The 20,413-nt window shown below is 46.5% G+C and overlaps 1 protein-coding gene across 3 annotated transcripts in view; it reads right to left on the minus strand.

Annotated features, from left to right (window-relative positions):
• The window catches only part of ntrk2a (neurotrophic tyrosine kinase, receptor, type 2a), a 46,971-nt gene extending 32,272 nt beyond the window's left edge, over positions 1 to 14,699 (minus strand). For 2 of the 3 annotated variants that reach the window (XM_029161120.3, XM_029161119.3), the window contains exons 1-13: positions 14,352 to 14,699; positions 12,272 to 12,346; positions 11,421 to 11,492; positions 10,827 to 10,895; positions 10,242 to 10,390; positions 5,141 to 5,274; positions 4,159 to 4,291; positions 4,009 to 4,080; positions 3,702 to 3,923; positions 3,421 to 3,447; positions 3,130 to 3,141; positions 2,426 to 2,463; positions 2,040 to 2,139 (exon numbers count right to left, since the gene is read on the minus strand). In XM_029161120.3, coding sequence (XP_029016953.1) covers positions 2,040 to 2,139; positions 2,426 to 2,463; positions 3,130 to 3,141; positions 3,421 to 3,447; positions 3,702 to 3,923; positions 4,009 to 4,080; positions 4,159 to 4,291; positions 5,141 to 5,274; positions 10,242 to 10,390; positions 10,827 to 10,895; positions 11,421 to 11,492; positions 12,272 to 12,346; positions 14,352 to 14,620 — 1,372 coding nt within the window. In that variant the 5' untranslated portion in view covers positions 14,621 to 14,699. The remainder of the gene's footprint in view (positions 1 to 2,039; positions 2,140 to 2,425; positions 2,464 to 3,129; positions 3,142 to 3,420; positions 3,448 to 3,701; positions 3,924 to 4,008; positions 4,081 to 4,158; positions 4,292 to 5,140; positions 5,275 to 10,241; positions 10,391 to 10,826; positions 10,896 to 11,420; positions 11,493 to 12,271; positions 12,347 to 14,351) is intronic. The other variant, XM_055511547.1, reaches the window with a different exon arrangement.
• Between the last annotated feature and the right edge of the window lie 5,714 nt (positions 14,700 to 20,413).

Raw genomic sequence — 20,413 nt, forward strand, 5'->3', positions numbered from 1 at the left:
GTAAAATGTAACGCTGCTATAATCAATTTTAACAACTTATGGAACGGCTGAAGTTGCTCTCACACTTATTGTGTGGCCTCTGCTGCTCTCGGCTGCAGCAGCAAATAGGATTTAAGTAGCTAAATATTTACTTCAGGTGATGACGAAAACTAAAACAAATTGCAAATATTGCCTCATGGATTTCTAAGGATATATATATTGATAACCAGATTCAGTGTTGAGTGTTGAGATTCGCTGTTCTGACAATAAATCCACATCATCATTAGACAAAGTGAAGGTGCAAGTAGCAACAGATGAAAGCAACTCGTGAGCCATGACACACGTCCGGATTCATTATGTGACAGCGACTACAGAGAGTCGTTACAGTCAGGTGCACGTTTAGATTCATTCCTAACTGCCTCCGCAGCTGTGCACAGCGACGGCATCGCGGCGCTTCGAGCGCCAACCTGGACGGAATGCAGCCCATGTGTTATTAATGAGCGAGGGGCAGATTAACGCAGGCGGGATGAATAATGTAAAGCAGCCCCAGCTTCTCGAGCGGTGGATCAGAGTCGGCGAGGCGAGCGCTTCCTCGCGTGCACCTGCTCCGCGCCGGCCTCGGTCCGGTCGGGGTCATCTGCATTCGCCTCGACGCACAACGATTGTGTGGTCACAGCTGTTGCTCGGCGCCGTTCGCAGCTCTGCAGCTCTGCCTCTGTGTGTTCGTGCAGCCTCTGCTATCTCTTAATCTTCGTCTCCGTCCGAACGGCGCAGGACCCGTACATCTGGATGCACGTGGAGCGTGAAGCGGGGACCGCGAGGAGAGAGGAAGCCGGGAGTGGAAGGAGAGTGGGATGACGACTCAGGGGGAGCAATAAGACGGGCGAAGTGTAACGCGACCCCACATCCTCCACACGGAGGAGCGGAAGCACATACACATGCGAAAGCGCTTAGATGTACAATACAGAAACACACAGGCTGCACTGCACAGGTACACGGTGCAGGGTACGTGGAGGGGTCACATCCTTCACAACAGCCTCAGTCAACTCTCCTGGAGAAGGAGGAAAGTGCACGCGCGCCCGTAAACACAGCGCACGGCCCCGTCTGCCCCCCACTCCTGCTCTCTGGGGGGGAAATAAATCAATCACTGCCAAAATACCGCGATTCAGGAATGCCGCCCGGCGTCATATGCATAAGTGCGCACACACTCGGCAACGCGCGTTTGTCTCACGCATTTGCATCCACTTTTTGGCTGGGTAATTTGAATGGCAAATGTGGAGCTTCTCTGCATCAAATGCGCCGAAAGGTTATTCATTCCTCAAAACAAGTGTGTCTTTCAAAGAGTACAAAATGACTTCCCCACAGTGGAAATCTTGGCTTGTTATCATAAATGCATTATGCTTGTTCACCTTAGCTGAACTTAACACAGGGTTCCCACAGTGCAGCACATTTTATGTACTGTATTTACTACGCTCTACACAGCAGCAGCTGTGTTTTGACAGTTCTCCAAATGCACATTTACTGTATGTTTAAAAAAATGTGAAAGTGTTGAAGTTATCGTTAGTTCACAAACACAAAGAAATTGTCAGTATGATGAATGCAGTTATTGGAGATTAGAGACAGTCATTGTGTGTGTGTGTGTGTGTGTGTGTGTGTGTGTGTGTGTGTGTGTGTGTGTGTGTGTGTGTGTGTGTGTGTGTGTGTGTGTGTGTGTGTGTGTGTGTGGTGACAGGATCATCCTGACTCCAGTTAGTCCACATGCGTGTTATGAAGCAGCAGCACTAAAACCCAGTAACTCGTCAAACAGCAGCTGTTTCCACCTGAACACGATGGACTCATGGATACATGAAGGTGCGAAGAGAGAACGTGCAACAGGGAGACGTGTCAATTTATTCCCAGCACTTAAAACCAGATTCCAGAATGCTGCCTTCTGATTTGGTGCTCAGGAGTAAATGTCTGTGCTTCTGTGCATCCATGAAACCATTCATGTTAAAGTGTGTGATTTAGACATGTTACTCTCACCAGATCCCAGCATCAGAGATAAAAGACGGGGGTCTTACCTTTAATGCCGAACTTGGAGTTTCCGCCGAACTTGAGAATAACCAGCATCAGAAGGAAACCAGTAAAGGCCACAGCAGCAATGCCCACCACCACATACACCTGCAGAATGAGAAGGCCGAATTATTCACTACACACACACACACACACACACACACACACACACACACACACACACACACACACACACACACACAAGGCCAAATGCTTTACACACCACAACAAAGGCACAGGCCCCAGTCAACAATTAGGAAGTAAATGCAGCTCAGGTGTCTCCAGACAGGTTTGAAGAAGTACATGGGAGAAAGGCGAACTGCAAGTGTCAACACTGGGCAGAGACGATTAGAGAAGAAATAGAGCTGGCATAAACCAGCGAGACGTGACTTACAGCGACTCTGTCCTCAGGTGGGTCCACAGGAGGGCCTTCTGTTGATTCACCGAAGCAGCAGGGATAGAGATCAATAGAGGAGAAACGTCTTGATTATGCAGACAGTGTATTTATGGTGCATGTGCCTTCAGCCCTGAACAGCGTTTTGAGTGGGGGAATTTAGTTCAAGGTTGTTATTGATACTGGACATCTAAAGAACGCAAGGGTGGCTTCCTTTTATAGAGCTGAGGTTACATCACCATAATAATAATGATATAGATTCATGTATCTAGAGCTTATATGAACCTCTTAAATACAAAGTAAGAGACATAGGAAATGACAATGATGAGAACATAAATATGATCAAGTATGATATGATTTGAGAAACGAGTAACACAATATGAATTTTACAAGGTTTAAAATAAAGTGTATAGAAGATTTACTGATCCCTATAATGTTTTTAATGTGAGGCCATAAAACAGTTATCGTTAGAAGCAGCAGGCAGCTAGTTATAATTAAGCCGGACACGGTGACACATTTACTGCAGCGCTGGGCACGCGTCACGTCGCTCGCTACCAAGTTGCAGCGTTTGAACTAATAATATTCTGTACTTTAATGCTTTTAAAGCCATTGTTGAATTTCGAGTGGCGACGGTGCTCAGCGCAGTTAACCGACACGTTTGATGTGAGGGAGAGCACTGAATTAAAGAAGAGACACGTTTGTACCTGTGGGTAGTTCTGCAGGAGGTAGTAGACAATGGAGAAACAGGCGACAGACACAATAATTAGGTTCATACATATTCACATTAACATAAAAATGTCTTAATCTGAACGTTATTCACATGCACTTCACAAATAATGTTATAATTAATGCAAACAAAACACTAAATATTAAAGAATCCCAACAACAGCACCATTAGCGTAAACACGACTATACTGTTAATTGAAAAGCAGGTAGTTAGACTTAACAATTTTACAACAGATTAATAGTTGCGCAAATGTAATTATTGAACCTACCATAATACGAAGGCTCCTTGTCTGTTCCTGTGAAGACAGAGATTAGAATTGATTAAAAAATTCCTATTAGCCAAATATTTAGTGCACAGAATTTTTGTAAAACACTCTCTCTTGTCATGTTTTCCACAAGCATAATTGGCCCAATAGCATAATTGTCGTTTACTTTCAGTAGGGTTGAAGTAGCTTTAATCTGACTTCCTGCACGCGCTCTACCTGCAGCCATGTACCGTGATCCTATATGTCAAGTGTGCAACGCGTGTGCAGCGATTCCTCCTCCTCACCGGGTCCGAGCATGAAGTGGGCCAACACCTCCTTTCTGTCGGACCCGTATTTGTTGGAGGCTAAGAGCATGTATCGCCCGTTGTTGAGGTGTGTGGGGTTGTCGAGCTGGAGGCAGCCGTGGTACTCCCTCTCTGTGATGTCATGGATCATTGTCAGGATGTACAGCCCTTCCATCACCGGCCTGTCGTCCAGGAACCACTGCAGCTTGGGCTCTGGGTTTCCTGCAAAGATCGACAAGGTCACTGTGAATAATACATAATACGTGACTAATTTAGCAGCAGGAAACCAGCGACGGGTCCGTCTGACCTGACACACTGAATGGGATGCACCAGTGATGGTCTGCGATCGCGTCACTCAGCTTTGTGATTTTAGGAGCGACTGAAATTGGAGGAGAGAACGAAGTGTTTAGAGGAAATACACAGATTAAACAATAAATCAGTTCAAAGTTAAACTCACAGAGTATATCCAGCAGCAGAGAGGATTCCTTCCCTCCGACAATGTTCTCTGCGATGCAGCTGATTTTGCTGTTGTGGTCCAGAGACGACAGGTTGGTCAGTCTGAGCACCGACGTCTGGCCCGATGTCAGAATCTGAGTGAGAAAGATTCAGCAGTTTCTGAATATCTACACACCCACAGATGCTTAAATCACAACCACCTCTGATCTTAGACAACTAGGAGAAAAGACACTTTTAACTTGAATAGTTCACGTAAATGCAGTGCATGTTATGTTTAAGGAGGACCTGGCAACCTGTCCTGGGGAGGGTTTTTTTCTAGGACAGTCCCTGTTCTTTGCCCGGTGACAGCAGGGACGGCTCCAGTAATGGATGGATGGATTGATAGATATGACTAAATTGTCCCCAGTGACAAAACAGTGACAAACACAAACATCTTAAGCTCTAATTCGCCCATCTTTCTCATCCATTAAGGGCCCGATCTGGCGACCGACACTTTGTGCACGAACCTTTCCTAATTCCATTCCGTCCTTGTTTTCACTCAGTCGGACTTTTTACGCGACTGCTCAACCTTCGCTGGCGTTAACTACATCCTGACAGGCAGCGTCTCTTTTTCTTCCGCCCGATATATTTAGCTGAAGAAGGTCACCGACAATTGTGTGTCAGGCTGCAATTTTGTTTCGGGCCTGGGTTCCTCTCACCTGACAAGCCTGCAGTCCAAAGTGGCTCGTTCACACGGAGGCAGAAACGCGGTCGTTCCTAAGCGCCGCCAATTATTTCTTACAATGGATTCACAGCTACATTAGATGTGGCTCTGTACTAAATACTGCACCTGACCCCGTGCTCTGAGCTTAACACATGACAGCTACATTCTGTGTGTGTGTGTGTGTGTGTGTGTGTGTGTGTGTGTGTGTGTGTGTGTGTGTGTGTGTGTGTGTGTGTGTGTGTGTGTGTGTGTGTGTGTGTGTGTGTGTGTGTGACCACACCTCATAGTTGCTGACCAACGCCATGTCCCAGAACAGCTCAGGTGAGGGCTTGCCCGAGGTCGTGCACGACAGCTGCACGTTCTCCCCCTCCTTCACTCTCACTCTGGACGAGCTCAGCGTCACCATGGGAACCTCTACATACAACCAGGGCGCAGAGAGGAGGGGAGGCGAGGGCGAGGAGGATGAAGGGGAGAGGGTGTAATTATGGGGAGAGGAGGAGAGGAAGTGAGCTCCGGATCCACGGCCAATTCTTGTGTCGTCGGTTAAAATACAAGGCACGTAAAGCGCCCGACAATGAGCGCGGCGGAGCAGGCAAATGCACACCCACCAGCACCGAGCCAAAGGAGCGACACACAAAGAAAGACCTCAAAATTCAATCTGGCTCTCTCTCCCTCATTTTCATTTTCATTTGAGCACACTCACCCCAATCAAACAGTCAGACAAAGAGACAGAGTTCAAACACAGTGATGGTTACACTGATTACTAGTGCATGTCTTCAGCAACCCAAGTACTAAATTGATTGGACACAGTCTGAAGCCTCTGTCAAGGCAAAGACACTGGTGACACTGTGTGAGTGTGTGCGTACGCGTCTTTATGAGCTTGTGGGGACAGGTTTGAGCTCAGAACCCTCACTGTGGGGACGTCCTGGTAACGTGTCACATCTTCAGATGACTATTTAAAGCTCTCAGGGTCAAAGGTGAAATTATGTTGAGCAAAAGCTTGGCGGTGGATTTTGGGGTAAAAAGACAATGTTTCGAGTAAGAAAAAGTGTAAGTGTGTGTTTGTGTGTTTACGGTGGTGACCAGGAGGTGACCCGCGTGTGACCAATTAGACTCATTCAGCATCGCCACACTTGTCTCCTGCCTAATAACATCGCTGGGCCTCAGAGAGGAGAAGATGCAAGAACAAGAGAGGAGGAGAATCTGGTGTCGACAGCTACTGCCGACATTTCTTATCACCCCCCCTTTCCCATCGCCTCCTGTCCATCGGCACAGCGCTTATCACCAGGGTAACCCACTTATCACTACAGCAACCTACTCCATCGCTGCGAGGAGCCCTGAAAACCAGTCCCTTCAGTGGCGGCGGGGCAGCCGCCATCAGAACCGCGTTTCCTAACAGACTCTCAGTAAATCAGCGTCCTGCCGGCACCGCAGCCACCTGCAGGCCGCGCGCGCGGGCCGTGTAGCCAGCTGCACCGCGGGAAGCCGAGGAATCTGACTAAATCAGGTGGAAAGACGCCCGCTTTCGTTCAGATCGCGCTGCGAGGACCGGTTTTGGTCAAACTGAAGCTGGAAAGGAGAATGAAGGGCAGCAGTTGTGGCCGCTTTGGTCGGGGGTGCTTTCGTTTTGAGGAAATGCAGATTTTTAACAGAGTCCAAGAAAATGATTGCAACTCATTGTCGTTATCTGATTCTGTGTCCAGTAACTGTTTGGATTGAACAGATGGAACCCAGGGCGCTGGACTATACTTCAAACAATACATTGAATAAATGTAGGACGGAAACATTACATTAAAGTAATTATCATTGTCCCTGCGGTTAATACTCTGACTGGTGATTGTTTTTGTGGGAGTGGACGGGCTGAACTAGGTGCTGCCGAACACAGTGTCTGCTCACTTTAGATGAAAACACCCACTACTCCCTGAATCGAAACCTCCGCACAATACGCCACAACACGTTTCAGCAGCATTGTTGGAGCTGTCATTGTTGTCAGGCCTTGTTATGGGCCACAATGAGCAGGTCGCCGTCCGTGTTTGGAGACGTGTTCGCATAATGGAGAGAGAGAGAGAGACAGAGAGAGAGACAGAAAGAGAGAGAGAGAGAGAGAGAGAGAGAGAGAGAAGAAACGTGGAGAAGAGTTAAAAACACCACAGGATCCATGCCTTCGCATTGTTCTGTTGTTCTTGCTCAGGGAGCAGTATCAACACGTTATTATGAGAGTGATTCATAAAACCATTTGAGCTCAAATAAAGGTGGAGGGGAACGGGTGCCTGGGTTAAGGTATAATCAGGGCTGGAAGCTTCATTTTAGCGGCCGGCCATCACCTTCACCACAAACCCATTTATCACCTCTGTGCAGGAAGTACCTGCTGCTGGCTGCACTGTCACTACATGTGACACCAAGCTGGTCCAGCTATGCATTATATTTGACAGGCCGAGGAGCTCTAATCTTTTCTAATATGAACTATTCATTTTCTGTATTTGCAAACATCTTTCGATGTCAAAACATCCCTGACAGAATATCTGCTGAAAAGGTCTGAGCAGCGGCTGCGTCCTCCGCTGAAAGCCCTCTTGAATCACGCTGAGGACAAATTCTCTCGCTTGCCCTTAAAAGGAATGCAGCAAACCCATCATAAATTCAAGGGTACTAAACATCTTCTTCCTTACGTTAAACATCTTAACAACCTCATAAAACAGTCAGAGAGCCTGATCTGCCTCTGTCAGTCAGCTCCTATTAGAGTTTGTGTAGCTCACAGTACATTTAACTTTAGGGCGCTATTTCCACTAACGTGAGAGAAATGAAGATGAAGGCCGTCTGTAAATATTTAACTCACTGATGAAAACAGCAAAACACAAATTGGAGAAGCAAACGATGGCGACAAAGGTCAAAACAAACTGGAACACAGTGGTTCCAGCCAAGCGAAGGCTGTGGTTTGGCTGGTGGTGGTCTGCTAATACACATGCAAATGGAAAAAAAGCTTGTCTCATCAGAACGGATGGTTTCAATTAGCGAACTTTGTGTTTTTGCAGGATTTGAAAAAGGATTTGTAACAAAAAATTATTTCTATAGTTCAGGTAGCTTGAAGGGTTTTTTGGGTGACTCTTGCATGTTTTTGTTAGTGACCCACTTCGCTTTTTTTCACTGCAAACCACAGTAACAGCTGAGTAGCAAGTGAGCCAGCCACCAGTGGAACCAGTGGGACCAGTGTGTTCCATAGGAGCGCCAGTGGACAGTAGAGAGACACAGAGAGAGAAAAGACACGGCCTCAGAGATCAGTGTCAGCCTCGGGGCATCATTGGGCACTTCCTCTCCTTTGTCCCGTCCTCATATGCCACTCAGTGTTGTTCGGGCATACAGAAGGACAGACAGCCACGGCCGAACCAGACAGACAGATGGAAAATGACGGATAGCGAGGGAGGAAGAGGAAGGAGCAAAGGACAGAAAGGAAAAATGGCACAGAGAAAGAAATGCCAGCAGTTTGGCCAGACTTTAACTGGTGTCTCATCGTGGCCCCGGGGCATTATTTGGCACCCCTGCCCCACTATGTTGCCCTCCTCATGTATCTCTCTGCCAGGGGGTCCCCTGCCCACCTCTCTAGGGGCCCCGCTCTGCTAAAGCCAAAAATAGCTTCTGCTAATGGAGAGGAGGCAGAGGGAACAGATCAATAGGAGTTATCAATGACATTGTTAGCTTCCTGCAAGCTAACTTATTATTTGTATCCTGTGGGCCCTGATCCATTGTTGACCAGATAATTTGGTCTCTGTCAAAACATTTTAGGATTTAAAAATTTGAAACATAAGAGAAGAAATGTTGTACTGTGTGGTCATAAATAAAAATTTGAGCAAGTGGATGAAGTTTATTTTGTGTTTGTTCGCTCGGGTTCAGGTTCTGCTGAATGTCTGGTTCAGACAAAATTATGATTTACAATAAAATCCTGTCCTCGGAGAATTAAAGTTAGGTTAGGCTCTGACTTTGAGAAACACGCCAAAACGTAATCTGACCCACTTCACGAACAGACGAGTGTTCAAAAGAGAGGGATTCATGAAAAATTCATAAAATGGATGTAAAGAATAGAGCTATTAACTGTTGACATTAATACATTTAAGCCTGATGAACGCTCTCATAAGCAACACATAAATGGTTTGTGGTCTGTGGACGTCTGTCCTCGAGTGGCAGCTTGTTGGTCAGCGCGTGCTGTAAATGACCGTGTGCATCGCTCTGGTTCGTCTCCGTCGAGTTAAAGACTCGAATTGAGGATTTTTATCCTCACTGCTCATACAATGTGAAAGTTTCACTTGAATATAAAAGTGCAGCTTTGGGCAGATTCAGAAGGAGCGGTTTTTGGATGTGCGATGATTCAGAGAAATCAGGAAATGAAATCTGCTGTGTGACAGCAGGTCATGCGCTGGACGACACAGTGCAGATGGTCTTTATAACACTCCATTATACTGGGAATGCATTTCCTCCACTCAGCATCTTTACGATTCCCTGAAAATGTTCCCAGTATGATGCGTATTCGATACTATGACGTCCTGTACAGTGACCTTTCATAACCAGTCTACAGGATCACACACACACACACACACACACACACACACACACACACACACACACACACACACACACACACACACACACACACACACACACACAAAGCTCAATATGTCCAATATGTCCTATGTAATATCTTGCAGCTAATCTATGCATCATATGAGAAAAATCTTTACAGGAAAACGATAACAAAAGCTTGTTTGAAGTTGCTGACCTTTCTGTGACACCCAGCAGAAAAAAAGCTTCTATAACATCAGGACTTGGTGCGTACAGTACTGTATGTGCATGTGTTTATTTGTTCCCTTACTCGTGTGCGAGACCATTTTTTGCATTGCACGGTGGAAATCACACTAAATAAGTTCCCAGCAGAAGTGAAATACTGTGACGCAGCCACTCGTAGCTCCCAGCTACCAGTGTGTCCTCTTTATATTATCGATTGCTTCAGCGGTTGTAGTCAGTGCATGAATTTTGCTCTTTGTACATTTATTCTCATGGGTGTTCACAGCGAATTTCATTTTCTCCAGTCAATCATCACCCACAACTTCCCCGAGGGCCCACGAAATGCACACGGTGCATCCTGCACGCGCACGTACACACACACACAGGCACACAGTGAAAGTGCACAGAAACACATGTGTGGGACACATGTAGAAGACATAACACCACCGGCCGTCAAAACAAAGAGTTGGAAAAATATTTGCATAGGAAACCATTAGGATTACTTTTCCTCCAGCTGCTTCAACAATTTACACTGTTCTAGAACTTATAAATGTCTTTTCCAGCATCCTACTCTGTTTGTGTGCATGTGTGTGGGGGGGGGGTGTTCTCACCACAGTTAGGTAGTGTCAGTCTGGACAGCAGCTTGCGTCCTCCTCCGTCCTCGATGCAGTGCAGCTCCTGGGTGTCTGCTTCCTCCCCCAACCACAGCTTGATCCACATGTTGTCACAGGAGCAGTGCAGTGGGTTCCCGGACAGAATGCTGCACACAGGGAGAGTAAGTAAGCAGTAGCCGATTCGCAAATATAGGACGAGCGTCGTAACAGTGTCTGTGTTTATTAAAGACTGTTTGACATTCTGTGACATGTGTTTATTTGCTTTGAAGTCAAATGTCAAATGGAAACATTGTTTCCACTTTCATATCTGTGGAGTAAATATCAAACAGCCATGAACTCCTTGATCACCCTGTTGTGTAGACCTTTATTTCCTTTGAAATTCTAATCATATTCTGGCCTCATCAAACTGAGACGGCAGGAAGTAAGTAAAGCCAACCCCAGTCATCGTCTGTAGCTAACGTCACGCATGCAGGTTCATATTAATCTGCAAAGTGGGAAGATAACCGAGAGGTGAAGCAGAGAGAGAGAGACGGGCAGACGTGAAGATGCTAAGGCCGATAGCGAGGGTTCTACTGAACTCACAGATAAGAGATGTTGAGGTGTCTGAATATCCTCCAGGACAGCGATGACAGGTTGTTATCTTTTAGATTCCTGCAAATTAAATTGAACATGAGGGAATTAGATGGTGTTTGTAATACCACAGCAAAATAATACGCAAGCTTACACCAGATTTCTGTTTGCACCAATGAGCCTGGAATATTTTCTCATTAAAAGTTTTCCACTCTAAGGGTTGACAATTAACCTTAAGTGGTGTAATAATACAGGCAGAATAACTATCAAACTTTAATTACGTTTACAAGGTCCCAAAATTTGACAATCAATTATAAATCCTGCTTCGTGTGAACCCGACCTGGACTTCATTCTCAATCAGTCTCCCGGCCGTGTTGGCCTGCTTAAATCACTCCCTACATTATTACAGGCTGCGTCGCTCGTAATGTACCATGAAGGCAATCAATTTAAATCATGAGTAATGCGATAACGTAACACCTTTAAAAAAATAAATGACCATTTTTAAATACAACACACTGAGTTGACCTCAGTCAAGTCAAACTACGACTCCACTAAAACTGACGGGTGATGATGTAGACGATGTTATAGTGGAAGGGTTTTACTTACAGATACTGTAACTTGAGGTTGTTCTGAAACGCCAGCTTGGATACATATGTCAGCCTGCTGTTGGTCACCGTCCTGACAAGCAAACACAGCAGCAACGCAAGCAGTGTCACTACAGCCTTCATCAATCTGAGAATAGGACCACATGCTAAACACAAAGACATATTTGATATTGTTATATGTTATATGTTGTGCTTCAATGGGGGCTTAAAAAGTCCTTCATCATCTGAGCTCAGGCTCTAGGACAGTAGCTTGATAGGAAGATTGTGTCATTGACTGATCTGGACATACAATGATAAATATACAGTTATGAACATATTGTATCTGTATCAAGACCTTGGTTTAAAACATTAAGGCCATGATTGTGTGTAATTTATTCCTTGGGACACATGGGAGCCGAACATAACTCACATCCTGCCTCCATTTGGAGTTTTGCTCCCACTGGGTGCAACCACAATTAAAAGCACATTCTCCTGCAGTGTGAAACACGCTTTGCACTAAAGTGTCGACCAAACGAGAGGCCGGCTGGGAAATTGGACAGATTACTACGACAGGAAAGTCCTGCTTGGCGAGCAGTTCTCGTTTAGATTAGGAAATGAAATGAGATGGAGACGCATGGCAAAACGCAGCCACTACTACTGACTGCAGGCTTTTAAAGCAACAAACACGAGAGAGAAGGAATTATCAATAAGTAAATCAATACGCGTCATAGTGGCCTGTAACAACACAGAGTAGAGTGTGTTTCTTCTTTGTTGCTCCCATCAGTCTTAAAGCAACGAGCTGAACTCTGACTTTAATGGAGCGTTCAGGACACAATGAGGTTAACAGAACAAACACGTGAAAATAGGACTCACAGGTTTCTGAGGTTCTTGTAGTAGTGCAGGTCCTTGTCGTTGATGGAGGAGAACCCGCTCTGGTTGGCTATGTATCTGTCAGGAGATACGAGTGTGCGTCAGAAGGCTCCTTTAATACGGGTGGGTCAATTAAACAAGACAAAAGGAACACATGATGAGAGTCCTGATTAAAGCATGCGGTGGAGCTGCTGATGTGCTGCGTGCTACAGGTTGAGGCAGCGGCACTCAGCCCTTTGACCCGTGTGTCAGAGGTGCAGGCGAACGGCAACCGGGGGAAACCTTCCCGTGAGAACTGCGACTTGAAGGTCGTCGGTTGAATTCCCGGCCCGATGGATTCGACTTTGGCTGAGACTAGAGAAATTCAGAGGTGCCCTTGAGCAAGGCCTTCAGTCCTCGCTGACCGCAGGCTACACTGTGATAGGCCAGAATGTGTGTGACTGTGTTATGAGACACGGAGTAAATGTAGCAGGAAAATAGAAATAATAGAAAATAAGTAAACAAAAGAAAAGTGAGGCTTGAAATGTGGAGGTCCACATCCTCCATAACGCACACTCTTATCTGAAACATAGGGCATGAAATATTATTTGGACTAAATGTTTTAAGGCCAACAGTCTCATTTTTAATCAGCAGCGCTAAAGGGAAGCACAGCCTCCATCTTCAGCGTCTGTGAGTTCAAATGAAGGCTGAGGCGGATTCGCCTCTGGTTCGCGCCAGGTTTGATGAATGATTCACGGTGCACATGTGTTTTGGTGAAGCGGGAGCAGTTAAGGTTACTGGACCTACATGTGCACATTGGGGCTCGGCCGCCTGTGGGCAAGGCATCAGACGCGGTTTTACCTCAGATCTGCTGTTCTGAGTGATTATTGGCATGTATTCGCCCTCCTCCCCACATGTAGATGTGTTCTGGGCAAATGGGGCAAATTGACTGCTCTTTCAGTCAACAAAGCCAGACGTGGAGTGAGAAGCTTTTCATATTTAGAAATTCACGCTGGCTCCGTGTCCTGCCAAAGCGCCGATACAAGAAACACAAGAGGCACAATAACCAGTCCCTCCCAGGTTTTTTGGCAAGGTCGTTTGGAATTAAAGGCCGCACCATCATCAGCAATTTGTCTGTTTACATTAGCCAAGCACTTTGGGCGCTTTCTAGCAGATTGCTGGCTCATTTAAACAGCTTCCAAGGCTTCTCCGAGGCCGCCGACAAAGATTGTTTATCTCTGACAAAAGTCATTATCAACGAGGCCGTTTATCTTTGCCAAGGAAGATATTACAGCAATTAAATATTTCTAATCTCATCTTCAATTGCGCTCAAATAGAAAAGCTTTGCGCGCTTCGATTTATTTCCAGGCGAAATGACGTGTGTGGAGTGACAGTGAATGCGGGTACTGTACATTTTTAATGCGCTCAGAGTCAGTGTTTCTCGTTTTGAATGCGCAGCCACCGGCCCGAAAAACTAAATGTGAACTGGATGTTTTTCTGTCAGCGTCGATTCCGGGGTTCGTCCGAATACGCTCGCGCGCGGCGTCTGGGGAGGTGTCTGCGCTAATATTTGGACAGCGTTTGTCTCGCGAGTGCGTCTCCGTCCACGCGCGCGCGCACACACACACACAGACACATCAGCTCGCGCGCGCGCACCTTGGCACGCGCCCGCACGCAGACGGGGCTTTGTTTGTTGCAAACAAAGTGCATCAATTTATTTAAATGGGCTGCTCGCTTTTTTTAACGGGCTCTTTCCACGCGGGCGTTCACAGCCTGGCGCGCGCCACGGTGATAATGATAATCAGTCTGTTATGCAATGTAGGTTACACACGATGCGCGTCTGAGTCAAACCCGTGCCGAACAAATGAAGCCAACGTAAATGTAAATGTGGGCCGGTGCATTTGTCCTGACGTCTTAAATATGCGCGTTAAATCTGGATTAACTACGATAAATAGATCAAATTCGAAAAGGATCTCGTTCTTGTGCCCGGAGCCCAGTCCGCTCTGAGCGCAATTACCTGGGGAACTGTGACATTAAATTGGAAGCGCCACCTTGACAAACACAACGTGCTGATGTGAGGGCTCACGCGCCGAGGACCACTCACATGTCGGTGATGTTCTCCATCTCGGTCTCGCTCTGTAGGACGGGGAACGCGTTGATCCCCCGCTCCGGGTCCACGCAGGAGATCCTGGTGCTGCTGCAGGAGCACGGCGACGGGCATGCCTCCGCGGAGAGCCACAGATCCCCCGAGCCCACCGCCACCCCGATCACCGCGACCCACCACCACCACCACAGGCAGCAGCAGTACCGCCACGACCGGTACCCCCTCCCGAGCGAGGCGAGCGCCCCGCTCCCGGCTCTCAAGGCGCTCATCTCGGCCGCCAACTTCAGCTACAAGGCTCGCCGAACGGCCCCGCGGTCCGGCCCAGGTCGGCGGGACTCAGCACACGTCGGTCCAAGCGAGGGGAACGAGATCGGAGGATGGAGTAAGGTTTGAGAGTGGGTTGAAGACGAGGCAGACGGGACGGTGCGGGCCATTTGCAGAAGACAGACGGGCGGCGCGGCTAGAAAACCATCAGCCGCGGCGACGCTGACAGACAAGACGTCAGGAAAACGAGCTGGGCTTTTTTTCTTTCAATGGAGGAAAAGTGTTCTTTTTCTTTTTTTTTTTTTTGGGTTTTGTTTTTTTTTTGTCCCAAAAGACAACAAAAAAAGACAAGCGGAGAGCGCGTCGTCCCGTCCTTCTGTGTTCGCTCCACGATCCCCCGTCAGCCAGTCAGTCAGTCAGTCAAAATCACACTGCCACACTGGCGGATGTGTGCCAAGAAGCATCTCGCTCTCCCCTCCCGCCCCTCCGTCTCGAAAGAAGAGATAGAGAGAGGGAGAGAAGGAGAGAGATGACAAAGAGAGAGAGAGGGACGAAAAGAGAGAGAAGAGAGAGAGAGAAAAAGAAAGAGAGGGAAGAGAGAAGAGAGGAGAGAGAGAGAGAGAAGAGAGAGAGGAGAGAAAAAAAGAGAGGAGCAGGTAGAGAGAGAGAAGAGAGAGAGAAGAGGGAGGAGAGAGAGAGAGAGAGAGAGGAGGAGAGAGAGGCGAGAGAAGAGAGCGAGCGGAGCATAGATTAGTAGAGATGGAATAGCAGCTAGAGAAGGGAGAAGAGAGAGAGAGAGAGAGAGGAGACGAAGGAGAGAAGAAAAGACAAGAAAGGAGAACTACAGAAGAGATGATGGAGAGAGAGAGAGAAGAGAGAGAGATGGTAAAATAGTATAGAGAGATGCGGAGAGAGAGAGAAAGAGAGAGAGAGAGAGAGGAGAGAGAGAGCAGAGAAGAGAAAGACGAGAGAGCTAGGGTAGCTATCTATCTATCCAGAGATAAGTATAAGAGTCATAAGTCGGAGAGAATAATCGTAACGTTATATAAACGAAGAGGAGAAAGAGAAAGCAGGGAAGAGAGGGAGAGAAAGAGAGAAAGGAGAAGAAGAGGAGATGAGAGAAGAAAGGGAGGAGAGAGCGAGAGAGAGAAGAAGAAAGAGAGAGAGAGAGAGAGAGATGAAAGGCACGGGAGCACAAGGAGAAGAGGAGGAGGACTAGAGGGGCAGAAAAGACGACGAGAGGAGAGCAGAGAGAGGGTAGACGGAGAAAGAGAGAGAGACAGAGGAGAGAGAGAGAAGAGTGAGAGAGGAGAGAGGAGAGAGGAGAGAGAGGAGGGAGGAGGAGAGTAAAGGAGAGAAGGAGAGGGAAGGAAAGAGGAGAAAAAGAGAAGAGAGGAATGAGAAAAAAAAAGATAGAGAGGAGAAAGAATAGAGATAGAAACTGAGAAGACGTCAACGTAGCTATAGAGAGAGTAAGCGGATGAATAGAGAGTATAGATAGAGAAGTAGAGAGAGGAGAGAGCAGAAGAGCGGAGAGAAAGGGAGGCGAAGAGAAAGAGAGGAGAAGAGATGAACGGAAAGAAAGAGAGCCAGAGAGTAGAGAGAAAGAGAGAGAGAGAGAGAGCGAGATGAAAAAAGAGAGAGAATGAGTAGAAGAGAGAGAGAGGGAGAGATAGAGGGGAGAGAGAGAGGGGGAGAGAGAGAGAGAGAGGAGAGAACGGCGAGCGAAGAGAGAGAAGAAGAATCTACATCACCCAGCCTCTATCTCGGCTACTTCTCCGCTCTATCTCGCTCTCTATATATACCCTCCCCTCCCCCCTCTCTCTCTCTCTCTCTCTCTTTCTCTCTCTCTCTCTCTCTCTCTTTCTCTCTCTCTCTCTCTCTCTCTCTCTCTCTATGCTGACACACAGTTCGGGGCCTCCTCCTGTCGTGGAGATGATTGCATTGGTGCCGGTTTGATGGGAGGATACACAGTACACGACAGGGAAGCAGGGGACCAGGGAGGAGGCGAGAGGAGGAAGAGGAGCATCAAAGCGCATCGTGTCCTACGTGATCCCCCTCCGCTGGCAGGAGGAGGTCAGGTGCAGAGCAGAGGTCTTCACCTAAGGGCGCCTCACAGGTATCTGCTGGTTAAGCGCGTGGGCCGTCGGGGGTTAAACTCCTCTGGCCTCGACCGAGGTGCAGGCGTCCTTGTGCGACAGAGGAGAGAGACAGCGTGAGGAAGAGGTGATTTCGATGGCTTCCCTTGTGCATAAACGGCATATAAGGAGCTATCAATTTAGTGTCTGTAATTGGCACAATCATCCTCATCATCACCGTTGTTGTCATTATAATCACCGTTATCATCTGTTAGTTATGCCAGGCGGTACAGTTAATCAATGATAGGCTCCACTGAATTTATCACCCAGGTGCTACCAGTGCTGTGAAGGCGAAGCAAAAGAAACAGCTTCAAACGGGTTATGGTTCAGTTAAGGCTCAAGGTGTTTCCTCACGAAACCGAAGAGATGGATTTAACTGTGGGTGAGAGAATGAGCAAATGTGAGAGATGGAGGAGTCACCAATCATCAGGTCTTTAGCCGGCATGAACCAGCCCAAGCATCACCTTATTAAATCGTTAGGCCATATTTCATAATCATATGGGGCTCACGGCCAAACTGGACCCGATCAATACGCTGTCATCTCAAAGCGGAGACTATAGGCTGCGTGCCAGCCACTCTGCTGCTATAGCTCTATAGATCTGTAGGTCGATAGATCGGCCTCCTGCTGCTGGATTTTAACACAAACCTGTTTTACACTGTTCAGACACTGAGCTTCAGCCTGAGCTTCCACCTCACATGTGAGAGATAGAGAAGGACAGAAAGAAAGTGTGTTTATCTGCGAGTAGATCCAACTCACCACAGCTGAAAGGTACCTCCACACCCCCCCCCTTCCCCTCCCCCTCCCCTCTCCTCCGTCCCGTCCCAAAGTGCAGCTTCAATATGACGCTTGTGCTGACGCAAAGGCAGCGCTGGTGAATGGACGAGCTTAATTATGGAGCACTGTCTGCGTCTGGACCAATCTCGTGGATGCCTGCCTCAGAAGACAGGGAGCGCACATTCTGCACAGAACATCGTGGGCGGACAAATTAAAACATTGTCTCGCAAGCGGGGAACTACAATCACTCACTGTTCCCTGTGAACTGCAACCTGTGTTAAAGGTCTGTGACATTTTAAACATGTGATCTCCCTCCGGCTCCATCTGTCGTCCACAGTACAGACCTTCAGTGAGGTTGTATTATGTTGTAGTATTTGTGTTTCAGAAAAGTGATAAGAACAACAGCAAAAAAGAGCCTGTGCCTCTTTGAACACTAACATTGGCAAACATAGCAAGAAACATGTGGAACCATCTTGACAACCAAACAAACCAAAATAATAATAAACAATACTAAGGAACAGCAATAAAGAGGAACTCAGCTAAATAATATAAATAAATAAATAAAAATTGTAAATTGTTGATGTCAAATATAACCCAGCATTCATTTCAATGTTTAAATAATGTCGTAATTATGGTTAAATGACCATTAGATTATGTGTTGATTTTGAGGTGATTCAACGTTTATGGGGCAACGCCATGTCAACGGTATAGCATGAAACGTCACATCCACGTCACAAAAACAGCTGACAGTACTTCAACCATATTTTAATGTTCAAGGTCGGGGAAAAGAAATGCTGGACTGGTAATTTAGAAAATTTTCTCATGCTCGATGAGAATAATGATTTCACAGTCACACAAAGTCACAGAAAAAGTCAATCGGAGATGTGGGTTTGTGTGGACTCGCGTGAACCTGTTCTATCCCCCACGTCCACATGGCCGTGGGAAAGATGATGCGCTGCTGCCCTCTGGTGGCTGCTGGAGGGTGCGCACGTGTGTGTGCGCGCGCGTGTGTGTAAAGCGGATGCAGTTGGCGTTTTATGAAGGCTAGTACGCGGTAATTACACAGAAACTGTTGTGTGTGTTCCTAGACAACTACTGTGGCCTTGTGTGTTACTGTTCGACAATAATCACCATGAGCATTGATCTGGGATTGGATGGTGAAAATATCAAAGCAACCGCGTCCAGGATGAGCTCCATCCCATCAGAAATGTTCTCGGAAGAAACTGGCTCTAGATCAGATGGTGAAAAGTAAAAAAGTAAAAGTAAAAAGGAAGTTTGCATTGATAACAAAAAGTAAAAGCGTCGATCAATATCCTAGAAAATCTTCGTAGCAGCTTTCATTGTGCCAGAAAATACAGCAGTGGAGATATGTTTGTAAAACACCATTGATTCTTTTGCAGCAGTGCAAACAAAGAGCCTTTGCCATGAAACATCAGCAACGCAAAGGTTCTCGTCTCAAAGCACAGGCTTCCTGTTCTCATTCCTCTGGTTCATATTGAGACATTCCTTTTATTGCAGAAGAATGTAGCCGTTATGATACAGACTGTATTTGACCCCCATACTCTGACCCACAGCCCCTTTGTGTGGCCACCACTTGAACTTTGTGCTCTGTGTGTGGTTCAGAGGCCGCGCTTCCAAGCAGCAATGACAGCTTGCGTTCCACAATCGCACACGTTGTCTCCGGGAAATGCGGCATCCTCCTTATTGTCGTCATTTACATTTCACAGAGCGAAGGTGAGTCCTGTGAGGTGTGAAACAGTTTAGACGTTAGCGGGTTAGAGGGCTCTGCGTCTCCTGGCAACACCTACCGTACGTCCCCAGACTGTGAAAGTGAATTAGTGAGAAACCGGCAGGAGAGAAGGCAAACAAGCAGTTTCTTGAAACGTGAAAAGGGAAACTGCAACAATGCGCACAAAGTTGCTGCCGTTGCTCAAGGGCACGTCACCGGCAACTGCCTAAGGCAGAGGCACAACATGCAGTAGGTGATAACAATAGAATAAATAAATATGCAATCAGTTACCTTTACTGTCCCGTCAGAATGCGGCTGTCATCACACACAATCTCAGCTCCCCGTGAATAAATCAAACATGAAAAATATTAAAAAACACAGTTTTAAGGACATATCATATAATAAGTGTGCAAATAAAACATTGAAAACGAGCAATGTTCTAATTTAGTGAACTAAAGTCAATACTGTAACTGTAACATCTCTAAATTCTCAACATGATAGGATTTCTTTAGCTGAACGCTCTGACAAGGTGGTAGATCTTCCTGAACCAGTTCAAATTAACAATTCATTTTAGCTTCAGCTATGAGCAAAAGTGAAAACGATTTCTTTTCCTGGAAAGACAGGTTAACATTTCCCTGATAGAAATTCACCTTTTAACGGTGCACGATTTATTACTGAACAAAACCCTTCAGCACCAAACTGAAATAGATACGTTTACTGTACTACATGGAGGCATGTGTACAAATGAATGGATTTTTCTGGGCATCTCTGTATGTAAAGATATTGTTGTCTGTATCTATATCTATATTTTATTTATTTCCAATCATATATGTACATGTATATGTGTATGTATATGTATATATACACTGTATGTGACAAAAACTACAAATATAGCAAATTAGCAAATCCAGTGTAATATTTGACCACTTGATGTCAGTAGTGTCTCATGTTTTCCATTCAGCAGCCCACACAAATCTGAGTATTGGATTCATCAGACGGCCAAAGAGCTACAGAAACCTTGGGCCAGAGATCTGGTAAAAACCATCTCAGTCAAAGTAGCATGTAAGAGTAACTGGCTCGTTAGTACTGACAGAAATTATATAGTCAGGCTGTAGACCCGAGCAAAAAGGAGCGCATCAATGGAATGCACTTTCAT

The sequence above is a fragment of the Betta splendens genome, chromosome 9 (assembly GCF_900634795.4).
Source record: "Betta splendens chromosome 9, fBetSpl5.4, whole genome shotgun sequence".
Lineage (NCBI taxonomy): Eukaryota > Metazoa > Chordata > Actinopteri > Anabantiformes > Osphronemidae > Betta > Betta splendens.